This window comes from Typha angustifolia, chromosome 15, assembly GCF_048772165.1.
Source record: "Typha angustifolia cultivar Huaian chromosome 15, ASM4877216v1, whole genome shotgun sequence".
In the NCBI taxonomy this organism is placed as follows: domain Eukaryota; kingdom Viridiplantae; phylum Streptophyta; class Magnoliopsida; order Poales; family Typhaceae; genus Typha; species Typha angustifolia.
In genome coordinates, this window is record NC_133253.1 from 145,491 (window position 1) to 163,086 (window position 17,596).

Genomic DNA, 17,596 nt, shown 5'->3' on the forward strand with positions numbered 1-17,596 from the left:
TTGGAAAGTGTTTAAGATCAACAAAATTAGACACAAGCTATAGATCCTGAACACTGGTAAAGCAGGAATTTGTTAATTTTCTGCTTCTTTGATTGATTTTTGTAGTCATACTGTTTTTTTTCTTTCGAGTTCCCTTGAGCTGAATTTTGTTTGGTGAAAGCTTCATGATGTCTAAAATGCAGAATTTTCAATCCTTGTATCTTCCTCACTATCTTTGTGCATGATTTATGATAGTGAAGCATGAGTATGCGATTCATAAGCTGCAGTCAGTCACTTTCTGATTTGAGAGCTGCAACTTTCATTATTCCATTTGGCCTGATTTTTTTTCTTCATAGTGCTCTCGCATCATTATTTGAATCTCAGTTAATATGCAAATGTGCGTCCTCTCCCACCCCACATGGAAAGCTAAGCAGCTATATTCATCACAACCGCCATTACTGGAGTTGAGTTGTGGCCTTTTCTTTTTTGTAGGAGGGAGTCCAGAGTCCAGACTAGTCTTGTCATGGCTTGCAGTCAATAAAGCATACAACGTGAGATGCTGTCTTGTGCTGCCGATGTGCCTTATCAAAGAACTCGCCTGCTACAAACCGTTAAGAGTTTTTCTACATCAGATGTGAGATAATCACGGGTTCAAAAAAGAAGAATTCCTTTTTGTAGCTTTTAAAATGTTTTGAGGATCTAATTATAGTGAATCTTTTCTTTTCTTTTTTTGCTTGATGCCAACTACTGACTACATTAATTTAATCAAAGGAAGGTGCTGCCTATGAGTTGTCGTTTTTCCTTCAACCATCACAAGGTGCATCTCAAGTAAGCGTCACGTTCCAATTGTCTTATGGTGCTAATATACTCAATGTGGTGAAATTATTATTTTGGGTTTCGACCTAGTTCCTTGTTAATGTTTATGTACATACTAAAAGGTTACAAGATTCGATTCTCCATCTTCTCTCAAGGATAAACAAAAGAACAGTTATGTCAGGTTAATTTCAGAATGCAAATCGCAACAAGCATATAAAGAAAAGAAAAGGAGGAATTCAAATCACAGCAGACACATGATAAAATGGAACATAGTGCATAAAGCTTAAGTTCGATAGTTGTGAATACAAATATTATACATCAATCCTTTCATCTTCGGTTACCAAAACCTCACATTCCTTTATAGCCTCGAGCAAATTATTACTGGAACACTTTCGTCCAACAAATGCAAAATGTATAAAATATTCAGATACAGAATGCTTGTACAACTCTTGTGGGAGTTTAACCAGACACATCACTATTTAACAACACCGAGTCAACATCTGAACTGAAATATGAGATTAACCAAGGAAGAGATTCCAGAAAGAAGGTAAATATTCCTCCAAGAAGAAAGATGAAGACAAATGCGAACAGGAGCTTTCCAAGATACTCCAAAGTGAAGATTGGCGTAAATCCAGCAGTTGGCTCCTTCTGCACAGATTGGAATTCAGGTTGCTTCTACAAAACAGACAACAAATAACCAAGGAAATTTAGTTGAACTGGTATTTGCTTACTTAGACCATGTTAACTTTAAAAGGAGGAAGCAAGGAATGATACTCAGACCAAAGCATGGTTGCACTCATGCAATCGAATAAGATCAGGAATTACATACCATTGTGTTAGGGAGCAGCTTTGAAGAGTATGCTTCTCCATCTCCTAATTTTAGAAATTCAAGAAAAGTACACATACATATGTTAAACTTCCCAATGCAATAAGGTGACAGGCCTGTCTGCAACTAATTACAGGTATCAAGTAGTACCTTCTTCAGTAACTGTCTGCAATTTCCAGCCTTTGCCATAATTTACAAGAATTGCATTAGGACCAAAACTCACAGGCTCTTCCCCTTCTTTTATGGCCTCAATGTACAAGGCTGGTGGAGCACCAGTCAATTTGCGATTTATCATATACAGTGCATGCCGGGCCTCAGTTCCAGCTGCAAAGCGTCTAACCTTCTTGGATGTCTTGCAAGAAACCTCCAAAAACTGCTTGTAAAGTAAGTAGTACAATCTTACCATTATCTAATGAAACAAAATTGTGAAGGATAACCTCCAAAAGTATCTATAACTTAAATCTTATAAGAATAAGGTGCTAACAGCCTAACAGACGTTGGAAGATATTCTACAGACAAGTCTTCTATTATTTCTTGTTAACATACATGATACATATCAATGCAATTATGACTCTCTTTTTTTTTTCTGGACAAGAGAAAATCAATGATATGTACATGAAACAAAATTAAGAGAGGTAATGTGCAATGGCCAGGTAATGATTATGTAGTTCTCGATCTAATTTAAGCTCAAAAGCCCATAATCCATTCTCTGAGTTGATACAACTAATTTAATATATGCAATTTTGAGTACTCCAATCATTTTTCAAATTTGGAAATCGAGATGGTTAAGAACAACAGAGTTATAAACCTTTACAGGTACTATTAATTACAATCCGTAACTGTTTCAATTGAGTAATCTCCAAATCGCTGTAACTGGCAACAAAACCAAATTTTGATGACAAACCACTAAAATCTTAGAGACAAGTAAGAGGTAAAGCATTTCGTGGAAAATTGTTAACTCAAGTCCTTGCAGAGAATGCGAAACAATTTCCTACCCAAAATTTGCCATTAACAACACGAGCATGAAGGGAATGACCGGGAAACAAGAGAACAAACGACCGTGTACGGGAATCTAACCAAAACAACAGGAAAAACGAATATCAAACCCAAACAATCGAACCAACAGAAGTAGAAGCAAAGAGAAAAAAAGAAACCCCGAACAATTGCAGCTCCATGCTCCATCATATATATTACCTGTGGCTGAGAGGGCTGAGGCATCTCCTGTCCCTCATCTCCCTCTTCCCCCATTGAAAGAGATGGTTTAATCTCAAAAGATTCCTCCTCGGATTTTGGCTCCGCTCGAAGGAGATCAAAACATCTGTGTTGACTTCCTATCTTGGTATTGTAAAGATAGGAGAAGGTTTACACTTTATAGAGAAAAGGAGAGTCGAAAATCTAGACGGGCTGTTATATGGGCTGAATTTTTTATTACGGCCCACATATGGGTTAAGTGCTGCTAAATTGGGCCGATCCATTTCTTAAGGATTAAGGCGGTTCTCTACTCCCTTGGTTTGGAAGTCAGTCGTGCTCTATAAAATGCTCCTACATCGCCTTCTTAGTTTGTAATTTTCTCCGGTAGATTTCTTCTTTCTCTATCATCCTCGATGGCCGACAACAACACCAGTTCGGACGCGGCGCCGGCGCCGGCGCCGCCGACTGTGACGAAGAAGGAGGAGAAGAGATCTTGGGCCGACGAGGTGCCCGATGAGGAGGAAACCGCGGAGGCGGCTGTATCATCTTCCCAGCAGTCGGGAGAAGAGACGTCGGAGTTGAAGGCGATCGAGTCCCTCAAAATATCCGACGAGGACGGTGGACCTGCCCTTGAAGAACCCGAGGACTCCGATATCAAAGCCGTAAGGATCCCTTCCTAATGCTATTCCTTCATGCTAGGGTTTTTATGACGTTATTAGATTTCGAGTTGTTCTGTTCGGATTATTGGAGGTGGAATCCTAATTCGGTGCGCGGAATAGTTTGGAACGTTAGAAAGATTGCGTATTTCGGATTGTTTCATGAGTACGGTGCTCTTGATTCATTCTTCCTCAGTAGAAAAATCCAGTCTTTAATCGGGATTGGCTTGATCCCGTCTCGTTCTTCCGCAATTAGGGTTAATTGTGATTCCTTCAATTAGCAAGGTTGTCGTTTCCTTTCTCAATATCGATCTTTGACCTTATTGCCGTGAAGAGAAATCTAAAGCAAAGGTCATGGCGACGAGAATGACACCATATGAGATTTTTAATTTGTTACATTGATTGTATGCCTGATCTGCAATTCGGTGCACAGGTTACATCTGGTGATACTGTATATACATCTGCTCTCAAGTTTGAAGACTTGAATCTATCAGAGGAGCTTCTGAAGGGTTTATATGTTGAAATGGGCTTCAGTAGGCCCAGCAAGATACAGGCTGTGACCCTTCCTATGATTCTGACACCACCTTACAAAGATTTGGTCGCCCAAGCTCACAATGGCTCAGGGAAAACCACATGCTTTGTGCTTGGAATGCTGAGTCGAGTTGATCCAAGAAAACAAGTGCCTCAAGCTATTTGCATATGCCCCACCAGGGAGCTGGCCCTGCAGGTTTGCTGGCTTGATTTGTTTGCTTTGTGCCATTCCCTTGCGTTCTGACATTCTCTGACTGTGCAAAATAATGCAGAACCAATCTGTTCTTCTAAGGATGGGGAAGTTCGCTGGCATAACTTCAATGTGTGCTATACCATCAGATTCCACAAACTTTGTCCCAATTGCAAAACGCCCTCCAGTAACTGAGCAGGTAGTTATTGGCACTCCAGGGACAATTAAGAAGTGGATGTCATCTAGGAAGTTGGCAATGAAGGATATCAACATACTTGTTTTTGATGAGGCAGACCACATGCTAGCGGAGGTAGATTTTGTATTATTTTTCTCTTAAGTTGCATGAATTTCATTCTGCAACAACAGAACTTTGTTACTCTGATATATATTCGTTTCTACTTTTCTAGATGTACATCTTCCTACTAGTTCTAATTGGCTGTATGTGAACCTCTGTGCATCATTTGTTAGCTTATTGCAGTACTTGCATGCTTATAGACTCATCTTAAAGATATAATCTAGTTTGTAGATTCAGGAAAAAAAGGGCTGCATTTAAGAGTTAAATCTTTGGCTTCTAAAAGTCTACTTTATAGGGCATTCTTAACATCAATTTGATTGGATCAAATTTTTTTCTTCAACTTAAAGCTGTAATGCTGGTGGAAAACAGAGGTTGAGATCACTGTTGTGACTGTCATTTGAAACTATCACATGAATTTTGTTGCCCCTGGTTGCTACTGAAGTTATCACTAGAAATCTTGTGTCTAATATATGAAGTGATGAGCTAATGACCTCGGTTGTGAGGTTTTTTTATGGATGTTACTAAAAATAGTTCATTCGAGTTAGTGGTTAAAGAAGTTACAGATTTTCTATTTTTGTTACCCAACTCGTCTGTCTATGCTTGATCTTTTCACTCTGTCTATACTTTGAAATTTCTTGAAAATCATGATGTTAAGAAGTTTAAGCCTGTCTAGATAAAATGCAAATAGATCTCAGGTAGATCCTTTTCCTTGTGTAAATTAATTTTTGTGTTATATCTGATGCTGTTTGCTACTTTTTCAGATGTAATTTTTGTACTAATGTTTCTTTTTGTTGTTGTAGGACGGCTTTAAGGATGATTCAGAAAGGATCATGAAGGATATTCAAAGAGGCAGTGGGCACTGTCAGGTCTGTCTCCAGAAATCATAAGATAATTGCTTTCTTTATTTTACCTGGAATAATGAACCCTTAGTTGTTTTCTAGAAAGGTACTTTGGTTTTCTTTAGATCAGATTGTGTTGGTACAAACTAAAAGTTTGTTTCTTGTGTTCTTTAATTTTAATATCCCAAAGTTTATACTCTTCTTTCCCGTCTTGGATGTATTTCTTACGCCATTATTTTTTATTGGAGAATGAGCTTTGTTGTTTACCATTTCCCTCACTGATTGATATAGGTGCTTCTGTTTTCTGCGACCTTCAATGATACTGTCAAGGCATTTGTTTCGAGGGTTGTAAAGGATGGAAATCAAATATTTGTGAAGAAAGAAGAACTCACGCTGGAAAAGGTAAAGCAGTACAAGGTGCAGTGTCCAAATGAAAGGGCTAAAATAGATGTTATAAAGGACAGGATTTTTGAGTTTGGACAAAAGGTTGGACAGACTATCATATTTGTCCGTACAAGGGATAGTACAAGGGTCTTACACAATTCCTTGGCTAAAGAGGGTTACGAGTGCACTTCAATTCAAGGTGCTCTCAGGCAAGAAGACAGGGACAAGATAATAAAGGAATTTAAAGATGGTTTCACGAAGGTTCTGATAACCACAGATCTCCTTGCTCGAGGTTTTGATCAATCGCAGGTACGACATATCTAGTTTATCAGAGAAAATATTTTGCAATGTTTGCTAGTGATTAAGTGGTTTTGACGTGGTTTTTTTTTTTTCAAAGGTTAACTTGGTTATCAACTATGACCTGCCTGTCAAGTATGATACGCGAGAGCCTGATTATGAGGTGTACTTGCATAGAATTGGTAGAGCTGGACGCTTCGGGCGCAAGGGTAATCTTCTATTCAGTTCTGATGATTTTGTCTACTTCTGAATGCTACTATGAATGCCTGATTCTTCGTTGTCCATATTCACTTAGCTTCAGCAAGTGGAATCCTGAGATTACCCAATAATATGTAGAGAGTTTTCATAGTGTGTTCCTATATATTGGTTGCACAAAGTAGAAACTCTCCTCATATTGCTTAGTTTATGAATTTTTCGTGCTTGCCTTTATATATCTGATTTCATGGTAAACCAGTAATCATATGTAGCTAGTGACAGGAAGAACATATGAATCGAGAGGTGTTTGTAGATAAAGTCAGGATATTTCATCTTTCTGTTGTCCTGGTGGAAAATGTAGATTGATCAAAATGTTCCCCCTTTTGTCTCTAAAATATTCTCAGTAACTAGACAGATTTCCTATTTTTTGAATGATGTCGGATCACTCATTGGGTTTTGAGTATCTGATATGGTGTGATACATTTAATCTGCCTGTGCTAGTTTATTCTTTTTATGAAGGTTGTAGCTTTAATCTGATTATACAAGTTTTTGAAAGCACTTTGTGTACTTCTACTGTTTAGTTGAGAAGCACAAAGTTTTACCTACTGTAATAACCCAGGATCAGAGGATGGACGACTTAACTAGTATCTCCTACTAGACCTTTGGGTGAGTGGTAGGTTTCACTCTTGTTCTTTATGGGGAAAGCTGCGATAATTTGCATATCGTTGGAATCAAGTTGGTTGAATTCTTAGAATTATCATTACTAGCCCATGTTCTACACTGCGTGGAGAGTGTAAAGCTCATTGACTTCGTTAAAGTATGTCAATGAATTTTAAGGGCTTAGTTTGGCTAATGATTCCTTAAGGGCATGCATGGGGTAACTGTTAGTTTTAAGAGTAGTAAAGAAAGAGTTCTGCTGAATTGACTATTCGTTGGCAATGAATCACTTAACTTCATCTTTTATTTCTGATGGCTTTGGTTGCTGGCGACTTGAATCTTTTTGTTTTTTTTAGGTGGACATTCAGTTTTCTTTTCTTTATAATCACTGTTCTGTGCTTCATTTTCCCAAGTTTTCCAGATTGCATGGTACTCCAATTTTTGAGTGGTGATTGCATCTAGATAACAAGTTTGAACATTGATTATTTCGTTTCTGATGGCAACAGGAGCTGTTTTCAATTTGTTGTGTACTGATTGGGACAAGTCAATCATGGAGAAGATTGAGCGTCATTTCCAACACTACATTCCTGAGGTAGCATCGTTTTTCATACTATGTTTCTGTAGGTATTCTTATAATACTGATTCAATTGGATGGACCATAAATCTTTCAGGTACCTAACTGGAGAAGTGAAGACGACTTCGAGAAGGCACTCAAGGACGCTGGCTTGCTATAGAATGTGTTTCGTACCACTGAGTGATGTGAACCATGTATTGATCATCCTGCTGAGAAATCGACACTGAGCTGTACAAACTTGAGCCCTATATATCTTATATCTTGATCGTTTTGCTAAGTTATCTATTGTGGCGGAGGGTCATGTCTAGCAGGAGTTTTTTTTGTCCTTTCCTTGTATTCTGTACCCACAGTGTTATTGATAGCTGCAGCTGGATTTCCTTTACTTCATCTGTGAAGCAGAAAGTGTTTGATGTTCTTTTACCCACCAATTATAAGGTCGTTAAGACACTGAATTCAGCCTTGAGCTGATGGTGTTTGAACTGTTTCAAGATTAATTACTTGAAAAGTCGTGGAAGTAGATGATATTTTGCTTTCAATTATTTTATTTTTATCTTTACTCAAATAAGTGTTACGAATTTCCAGGAGAACCATTTCGACTTTGTGATTAAACAATGTGGTACGAGGACCCCAAATACGAATATGAATTGAAAGTGCATCACAGGGTTTCACTTCTCTTTGAAAGTCTCTCTTTTTTTTTTCCTATTTTGTGTGAAGTGCATAAGAGGGATTAACTTCCTTGTGAAGTCAAGGCATGCTGTTGAAACATACAGATAAATTTTATCTTTCCTTCAGAAGATTATACACATTTTTCTTCTGCAGGTTGATAGTTCCTTCGTGCTATACTGATAATTCATGACAAGATGCTAGTTCTTTTCCTGAGCAAAAAAAAAAAAAAAAAATCGGCAACATAAGATTAACATTCTGCAGTTCAGCATTGTGAAGTGAACCATTACTTCTCAAGAATATGTATTTTTGTTAGACGTTGCATGAGTTATTGGTAGAATGGACTAACAAGTGTCCCAGATATATGATATATGTTATGAAAACTGTAAAGAAGAAAGAACAATGAGGTGCTAGTATTTGGGATGTACTCCAGTGGAGTGGACCACGGAGAATTATGCTACTCAGGACGCTTTTTGCTCGATATCATGACAGGTCTGTCCTAGTTGTAGTACTGATCTGTTCATGTACCTTGCAGAGTATTTTGTTCTGCAATGATGAGCAAACTAAAATTCTCTCCCAACTTGTTGCTAAGAATTCCCAGTTCCTCCCAAAATTGCATGTGCTTTTAGTTTCGCTGTACATACCTCTATAGATTATTTCACCTACACTGCCTCTTACTGAAATTTCTATCAGATAGAAGCTTTGTTAGCAAAGATTTCAATCTCCTAGAACCTGCACCAGTCTTCAGAATCCCGAATCTTTCTCTGCTGTGAGCACTTGAGCATGTCCTTACCTTCCCATCAGTACACCAACCACCGTAAGTGAACTGCCCATTTCTTCGTCGAAGGAGCTCTCTATCGATCTTATCGAGGACCGGGTCATTCTTTTTAAACTTCCTTGCAAATGCTGCACTGCTAAAAATCATTTTTCTATAATCCTTCAATCCTAGGGGCAGAGGGTGCTGCTTTGGTGGATTGTCCCACATGATATAATGAAGATCATGATTAACAGTCGTGTTTCTGTAATAATTTGAGTTGCAGATCACAGTCTGGAAGTAGCCCTCCGGCGATGAGATGAAGTTGGAGTAGTAGAGAAGGAGGGTCCTTGGTAAGTTGTCCCATCCTAGAATGCAGTACTCTGCGAAAGATCTCGACAGCACAGTCCAAGCTGAGCCTGAGGATAATCGTTATTTCTAAGCTTCAGTTATTTTAAGGACAAATACATATATATATATATATATATGATGATGATGAACTGACACTGAAAGCAAATAATTTCTTTGGTTTCCTCGAAGGAGCATCAGATCTGAGGTTTTGAATTTAGAAAGATTTATGAATAAACTGAAGGAGTAATACATTAGCATAGGTATAAAGGGTATGCTAAATGCTAAAATATATCTCCTTATTAATGGATTGTTCCTTGGCAGGAGCAGGAAGACATGTGAGCTTCCAAGGTGTTGCTGCCTTAGCATGTGCTTTCTGAACTCGAACTAATAAAAGTAGAGAGGTTCATTAATTAGTTCTGTTCACAGGCCACATGAGCACTCGGATCGGTATGACACATTGCATTTATAATATATAATATTGTTTATTGAGGTTTTAAGCAGCATAAAATTGGTATTCACATGCATGTTTTACTCTAGTCATGTCTCATGTACTTCTTGACTAGTTAGCATCCGTACTCTAATAAGCCATATTTCAATTGACAATGGTGCAGTACAACAGAGTTTTCAATCAACTGAAACCCCAAAAGTTCCTGACGTATTGGAGTTTGTAGTCCATTCTTGTTTGGCATTTAGCACTATGCTACGATCTAATCTCGATATCATTGTTTTATTATTAATCTTTTATTGGTAATAAGACAATCCTATGCAAGAAAACAGAGGTGGGTTTGAATTCATGCCTGTGTAGAGTTTGAAAGCAGTAGGCAGACTCCTTTTAGCACCAGAACGGATGAACTCCGATTTGTTGAGATTATAGAGCGCAGGGTCTATGATGATTGGCCTTGCCCTTTTCTTCCTGAGATACTAACAAACGTAAACATCAGTAGAACAGAGGAAAAAAAAAATTTCACTTCGAGTACCAAAATCACAATTAACAATGCTGTGGAGTTGTTACATTTTCCAACCCAAGTGGCTTGTGTGCTCCACGAAGCTGAGATCTCTTGGCAATTCGGAGAAGGCCGCTATTAGATCTGCACGAGAGCTGAGATGAAATTACCCCCCAAATAAACAATCGGCCAGAAAGCTACTAATTTTGAATACTTCTTAAACCATATATACCATCTTGGGTAACCAATGGATAGTCCGAGGCACTGAGGTTTATGAACCAATCCCAACGGCATCTCCTCAGAAGGATGGCTATAGCATGGAGGGTGGTGGAAAGCATGGTGGGTCCTCTGTATGACACAAGATTGGACTTCTTGACGATCCAAACGTTGCCCATTTGGGCAAACGTCGGGTGATCTGAAATGAATTTGGATAGGTGGCGGCGTTCTTCCGGCGATGCTTCCTGATCGAGATGGAGGAGATAGTAGTTGGCGGGGTGATAGATCGCCGTGAGGGTGCGCTTTAGCCGACCAACGTCGCCTTTAGATGCTGAGATGAGATAGGCGAATGCGACTGGATATGGTTTGGATTTGGAAGTGTACTGCTTGGCGTGGTTGGTGGTTCGAAGTATGGAGATGGGTAGGAGAGATGGAATGAAGAGAAGGCAGAGTAGGAATGTGGCGAAGATGAAGGAGGTCATGATTTCTTTGATCCCCATAGAGAATCAATGGAAACAAAAGTGAATTAGGAACGACACAGAGAGAGAGAGAGAGAGAGAGATAGATAAAGTATGCAATCCTGAGTTTTTGGGAAGAAAAGGAACAGAGTGGACTACAGATAAGACATTTGGAAGAAAAAAAAGAAAACAACTGTTTTTCTTTCTTTTTTAATGTCTTGGGTTGGTTGAGAAGATCTAAATTGTAGAACTCTAAATAAAGGGGTTTCTTTTTTTAACTGTTGTTATTAATTATGTGGATTAGTTCTTTGAAGTTTTCTAATACCTCTGAAGGGAGGGAGTAAAGTCAATAAGTGTTCACAGGTCACGAAGAATCTTAAGCTTGTGAATGGTTAATTAGCTTTTTGTGAGTAGAAGCAAAGAAAGATTTAACTTTCCAAGACAAGCAAGAGGCGGAGATGGTAGGAGAAAGGTAGTTATCAGGATGGTGGTAGTTAAAAGTGATGACGATTGGGCTCTTCCCCCCACACCATCCCCATCCCCATCCCCATCCCGTGGTAGCTTTAAAGTGTGGGATTAGATTTAGATCAGATTTAGTTCCTTCCTTGGAAGGGAGGAGGACCCATAGCCATAAGCCATAAGCCATAAGCTATAGGCCATAGGCCATAGGGATAGGATGCCCTTCCCCCCTGGGAAAAGTAGGCAGGATCAGATCCGAGCCCTCACTGCAAGAAATTCCATGAAGATGGGTTACTTGGCGGACCGTTATTGGCTGGCAGAGAAGTTGGAATACCAAGTACTCCCAACTAATTACAAGTTCTTGCGTTCGGAACTGCAGGCCATCGCATCTCATCTCATCTCTATGTGATCCGATTCCAATGTCGGCCGAAGGATGACATCGAAGCCACATGTCAAATTTGAGCATTTCTAAATTCTAATGTCTGGACTCCCCTTTAACTAAACCTCAAGCCTCGTTCCCTTCTTTAAGACGCTTGAAGCCTTGGACCTTATTCAGAAAAATACTTACATTTCGTCTAGGATTATTATAATAATAATTATATATATATATATATAAATACCCAGTCATAAATTAAAATTTTCTCAACAAAAGGCAGTTCACTGATTATTATTATTATTATTATTATTTTTTAAAATTGAAATGATCTCTAGTCAGAGTAAAAGATGCGATGACAAATTGCTGCCCAATCATTATAATGTCATGGGTTTACTTTCATGGGCCATAGTGGGCTTATATAAAATATATATATATATATATAAACGACATGTGCCTTACATCGAGGCTTCTGTACATATCGTTTCCTATATGTACAATAATAATAAATAATAATAAAGTTCTTGCCGGAGTAGAATAATAGCTGGACCCAATTCTGTTGCCCTAAATAATGTCTGGTACTCAATGTTGTTAATGGGTCAGAATTGACCCAGTAGAGGGCTCAATGACAAGCTTTGGGCCAAAGCTTGGGTGTGTCTTGACATCTCGGGCCCAAAAATCACCACTAACCACTAGAAAACTGCATTTACTTTAATTTTGGGTAGGCAACTTTTTTCAAGCCCACGACACATTTAACATTGTAACAGTAGTTTTGTTGTACATATCACATTATACTAAATCAACCCTAGCTCCCATCTAGAATTAAATGTGAGGGGTATGGCTCCGACCAACCAACTTTAGTAGAGTTGATAGGTATATTATTCATGACCAAGGAGGCCATGGGTTTAACTCCAACCCTAAATAATATTGTGAAGAAATTATTTCGTGGTTTGGTAACTTACCTCGATTTAGTTGAAGCTTGATAATACGTTTAGCTTGGAGGAATAGCTCAGTAATATAACGACTTGAAACAGGTCTTAATGGCATTTAGCTTGGAGCAATTTTTCGACAACACATATAGCTTGAAGCTTAAACTAGACAACTAAAAATTTAATATAATTTAAGTGCCTTTGTATCTAGAAAGAGTTAACCCTTTGTCTGGTCTATATTTAGCTTTCAGGCTCATGAATGATTTTTTTTTAAAAAAAAAAGGTATGGCTTTGGCTCCAGCTATAGCTCCGGCTCTAATTATATTTGTTACGAACCGGCCTAATCCAATCCGCAACGATTGTGAAACTTAGATCCTAACTTGATAGCCTTTCAATGGCTAGATGGATGCTAGGGTTAGTTCTTAGTGTGAAGAGGGAGAAGTTGTTATGGAAGAGGGAGGTTAGAAGTTGGAAAAGACTGACCAAAATGAGGCTAAAGCCAATTCCAATCTAGATAATAATATCTCAATTAGAGTTTTCTCCACATATATATAGAGGCTCACCCTAGAGACTCCATCATTAATATAAAAACACCCCAAACAATATTAACATCCCTAACTTAACCCATACTTTTGCCGCGGTGCATTCAAATGCGCCAATTCCGTTCTTTGTCGATGCGAACGTGATGCAAACGTTCGAACGGGGTAACAAAAATAAATTTTATTGATTCTACTTACTCAACTAGATAAATTGGCTCATTTTCATGAACCCAATATCCCGCGTTGAGCCGATATGAATTAAATCGTATCAATATTATATATATATTATTATATAGTCGTGAGGTCGAGCCAATTTTGGATGCATGGATCGAAATGTGAGACCAAAGACCGGATCAGTTTAATTAGATATGGATGCTTCAATCAGCATGGATGAAAGGTCATGCAGCCCATTAACGTCATCTACAGTTTGTCGTGTAACATGTCATTACCAATATTAATGGTGATAAAGCCCATCCTGGCCCCCAAACAGTGAATCCGTATCTCACTTCACCAGTGCAACTAACATTTTCCTCTTTTTCTTAGATTATATATCCATGCATGTGTCTAAAGGAAGTTTCCGTCCGGCTTCCGGATGCCTCCGGTACCCCTGGCCCCCTTCTTATCCCCCTCCCTCCCTCCCTTCTCATTTTGGGAATCTACGCACTGCGTCCCTACTCTTATCACAGAATGTTTTTAAATTATTATTATTTTTTAATAACAAAAAAGTAGAAGATTCTCTGCACGAGAGACTGCAGCAATTTAATGCAGTCTAGCTTCCCTTCCTGGCAGAATTTACCTAGCTAATAAGAGTAGGAGAGAATGATTTGGAACGTACGTAGAGATGGAACTAGATCGGTATCTAGGATTCTCTAGGGTTTAGTTCTAACCAACCCAATTAAACCATACAAAGTCTGTAACGTTTTAAAAGACGGACACATTGAAAATGAGACTTGGGTACATACGTTCGATCAGCATCACCTCGACTATCACAGTCGATCGGCATATGAGTATTCTAATAGGTATCGTATTTGATTCCAAGTTTCCAACACACATTTACCACGATATGTATTTTTATTTTTATTTTACTTGGTACATTTTGTATTTCTTACAGCTCGCTAGTCCCGAGTGAAGCCCACTCTCTCTCACAGGCTAGATAAACAAACCTCTACAAGGCTTTATAAACCTCACAGAATCCTAAGATCCCAATCACCAAAAAGGTTTAACGAGCTGTTCTTCTCTTCTCCTCTCACTCTACCAGAAGAAGGTTTCGATCCTTTCAAACCTACCCTAAGGCACCGCCATTAATTTTCACCATCCAAACATCGATCTTTGGGTCATTTCACCACCTCGATCGATCTCTACACTTCTCCTTCCTGTGTCGTCACCTCGGGGCATACTTCCTCTCTTTTGGTCATAAAGAAAGATAGAGCTAGAGAGAGAGAGAGAGAGAGAGAGAGAGAGAGAGAGAGAGAGTAAAGCTAGCATTAATGGCTTTTGTCTTCTCCAGCAAGTTGAAGGCTTTCATAAACACAACATTCCTCCTGCTGCTATGCTTCTTCTTCACAACCCACATAAGGTCTCCCTCGCCTTCCTTCAACCTTGCAACCCTTAAGGCTCCTAAAGGAGATGGCTGCCATGGTCTACAAAGACTCCAAGACCACCACTCCAAGTGCCTATACCTCAAGACCCACATACCATGCGTGTCTCAAGGCTACGTCAACTACCTTTACATATTCTATTGCGTCTGTGAAAGACATCCCATCTTAGGCTACATGCTTCTAGCCCTTTGGCTCTTAGTTTTGTTCTACCTCTTAGGTAACACAGCATCCCAGTATTTTTGCTCTTCTGTGGAGAGCCTATCAAGGGAGCTGCGGCTCTCGCCAACCATAGCTGGGGTTACACTCCTGTCGTTAGGAAACGGCTCGCCAGATGTGTTTGCAAGTATAATTTCGTTTAGGTCTGGGTCAGGAGAGGTCGGCCTTAGCAGTGTTCTGGGTGGTGCATTCTTCGTGTCATGCGTCGTCGTCGGCATTATTAATGTCTGCGCCTCCAGCTCAAGCTCGGCATCTCGGACGGCACGCATCGACCGCTCATGCTTCGTGCGCGACGTCTGCTTCTTTATCGTCGTGCTTTCGTCACTCCTCGCCATCCTCCTCGTCGGTCGCATCAACATATGGGGCGCCATGGCGTTCACTTCCCTCTACTTTGTCTACGTCTCGATCGTGTCCGCTACGCATTTCTGCCGCGACGACAAGTATGAAGACCTTGTCGTCCCGATCCTGGACGACGAGGAGCTCGACGAACCCGTGTCGGGGGCGAAAGAGGTAACTATCGTGAGCAACAGCCAAGAAGATGATCATCTAGAGCCATCATCATGGACCATGTTCAAGGAAACAGCATCATTCTACATCAGTTGGTTCCTCTACCTCATCGACATGCCGCTGTATTTGCCGAGGCGGCTAACGATACCGGACGTGACGGAGGAGAGGTGGTGCAGGCCCTTCGCAGTGGCTTCAGCCACACTTGCGCCGGTTCTTGTAGCCACCTTATGGAACTCCAAGCGAAATGGGATGGGAACAAGGGAAGGGATGACCATCTACCTCTACGCAGGATTGGTGGGCTTGGTTGTGGGGATCATCGCATTCCGCACCACGAAGAAAGATAACCCACCAAAGAAGGTGCTATTCCCATGGCTAGCAGGAGGATTCCTCATGAGTGTGTTATGGACTTACATCATTGCAGAAGAGTTGGTAGGACTCTTGGTGTCATTGGGTTACATCTTTGGCATAAGCCCTTCGATACTAGGGCTCACAGTGCTTGCATGGGGGAACTCCATAGGTGACCTCATCGCAAATGTCGCCATGGCCATGAACGGAGGACAGGATGGGGCCCAGATTGCCATATCTGGGTGCTACGCTGGTCCCATCTTTAACACATTGGCTGGGCTTGGGCTATCACTGTTGGTAGCTGCATGGGCTGTTCACCCTGCCTCCTTCGTAATCCCGGTGGGTCCCCAGCTGTTTGAGATTCTAGGCTTTATGATAGCAGGATTACTTTGGGCATTGGTCATCCTGCCAAGGAAGGACATGAAACTGGATAGGGTATTGGGTATTGGACTCTTGGCTATCTACTTATGTTTCCTCTCATTGAGGCTGTCTCAGAGCTTAGGACTGATGCAAGTTTAACCAACTTGCATGCATGCGGATCTTCTTCTAATTCTCATCCCAGAGGGTCTAATATGCTAGCTGCCATTGGGAGCATGCAAATTTTATTCAACTCTCTCTTGATATATAAATAACTTCTTGTAACTTATCTTCCTAATATATCAATCCCATGATGCTAGCTGGCCGTTTGATTTAATTTGTTTTATGCTACGTTTCCATAATGTGAAACAAAAATATTTTACAATTCCAAAACCAATCCTGTATAATGTTGGGTGCTTAGGCATATCTAGTATATGATAAAAGGATATATATATATATATATATATTACTCCAACATCGAGCAAGCCTGTTCAATAATTGATAGGTAACCAATATATTAGCTACTCCAAAGTGCCTCTAGCTAGCTAGCTAGCTAATATATGTTACCTGGCCTTTGTAGAGGAGGAATTTGAAGGGATATGCATGTATGTGTGTGTGTGTGTGTGTGTGTGTGTGTGTGTTGCATGTACTCGTACTTATGACGTTACCGAGGCTTTGTGAGTTACTGTTGTAGGGTTTAAATATAATAATAATAATAATAATAATAATAATAATAATAATATCTGAACAATATAATATAGAGGTCCTTGACATATCCTCCTCCTTGGAGACTTCCCAGAACTCGGGTTCTACTGCAGCATCTAAAGCGTCCATCTCAGTATTTTGGTTCATCTTAAGGTGTCACATGTGCATCATTTATGGTGTAAGTAGTCGTAAAAAGACAACCATACTTCACATGCAGCCTCATGAGGTTGCAGTACTCTGGCAGTTGATTTTTAGAGAACCAAGAAAAAAAAACTAGCAGAACGTACCATCATTCTTTAATAGCCAATCATCGTTAACATTATCTATCTATTAATTTGAAAAGACAATAAAGAAAGAAAGAAAGAAGAAAACTTGTCCTTTACCTTTTGCCATGCAGAAGTCGTCTCGACTTTCGAATCGATTCAATAGAGGAGCAACGCTACCTCTTAATTGATGGTGCACAGTAGAAACTTAATTAAACTAAAACTGTTGATATTATTGTTAGTCCTAAGAGCCACTTCAATGCATTATATAAGTGTGCGTACTACTTACTTCTTACAGGAGAAGCGGTACAATACGTGATGCAAACTAATAAAGCATCCAACAAAGAGAAATATAGATAGGTGCAGCAGCAGCAGCAGCATTGAGAAGAATATTTTAGCGCAATTAATCGAGTTTATGTATAGAAAGATATGATCTATTGAATTGTCATAATCAATCACCTTCTATTCTTCATGATCCCGTTTCACACT

The 17,596-nt window shown here is 39.7% G+C and overlaps 4 protein-coding genes across 4 annotated transcripts; 2 read left to right on the forward strand and 2 right to left on the reverse strand.

The window, feature by feature from the left end:
• Positions 1-1,053: 1,053 nt before the first annotated feature.
• On the reverse strand, positions 1,054-2,949 carry LOC140778262 (uncharacterized). Its single transcript, XM_073122897.1, has 4 exons — positions 2,816-2,949; positions 1,772-1,994; positions 1,625-1,668; positions 1,054-1,470 (listed from the first exon to the last, which is right to left on the reverse strand). The coding sequence occupies exons 1-4, from the start codon at positions 2,867-2,869 to the stop codon at positions 1,255-1,257; spliced, it is 537 nt and encodes a 178-aa protein (XP_072978998.1). The 5' UTR covers positions 2,870-2,949; the 3' UTR covers positions 1,054-1,254.
• A 223-nt stretch (positions 2,950-3,172) lies between these two features.
• Positions 3,173-7,969, forward strand: LOC140779436 (DEAD-box ATP-dependent RNA helicase 38). Its single transcript, XM_073124497.1, has 8 exons — positions 3,173-3,474; positions 3,902-4,195; positions 4,272-4,499; positions 5,285-5,350; positions 5,615-6,016; positions 6,105-6,213; positions 7,363-7,448; positions 7,528-7,969. The coding sequence occupies exons 1-8, from the start codon at positions 3,226-3,228 to the stop codon at positions 7,588-7,590; spliced, it is 1,497 nt and encodes a 498-aa protein (XP_072980598.1). The 5' UTR covers positions 3,173-3,225; the 3' UTR covers positions 7,591-7,969.
• A 410-nt stretch (positions 7,970-8,379) lies between these two features.
• On the reverse strand, positions 8,380-11,030 carry LOC140778447 (beta-glucuronosyltransferase GlcAT14A-like). The gene is made up of 4 exons (XM_073123164.1): positions 10,375-11,030; positions 10,211-10,286; positions 9,996-10,111; positions 8,380-9,266 (listed from the first exon to the last, which is right to left on the reverse strand). Exons 1-4 carry the CDS (start codon positions 10,856-10,858, stop codon positions 8,752-8,754), a joined length of 1,191 nt encoding a protein of 396 aa, XP_072979265.1. The 5' UTR covers positions 10,859-11,030; the 3' UTR covers positions 8,380-8,751.
• A 3,286-nt stretch (positions 11,031-14,316) lies between these two features.
• On the forward strand, positions 14,317-16,471 carry LOC140778883 (cation/calcium exchanger 1-like). Its single transcript, XM_073123779.1, has one exon. It carries the CDS (start codon positions 14,604-14,606, stop codon positions 16,299-16,301), a length of 1,698 nt encoding a protein of 565 aa, XP_072979880.1. The 5' UTR covers positions 14,317-14,603; the 3' UTR covers positions 16,302-16,471.
• Positions 16,472-17,596: the final 1,125 nt, after the last annotated feature.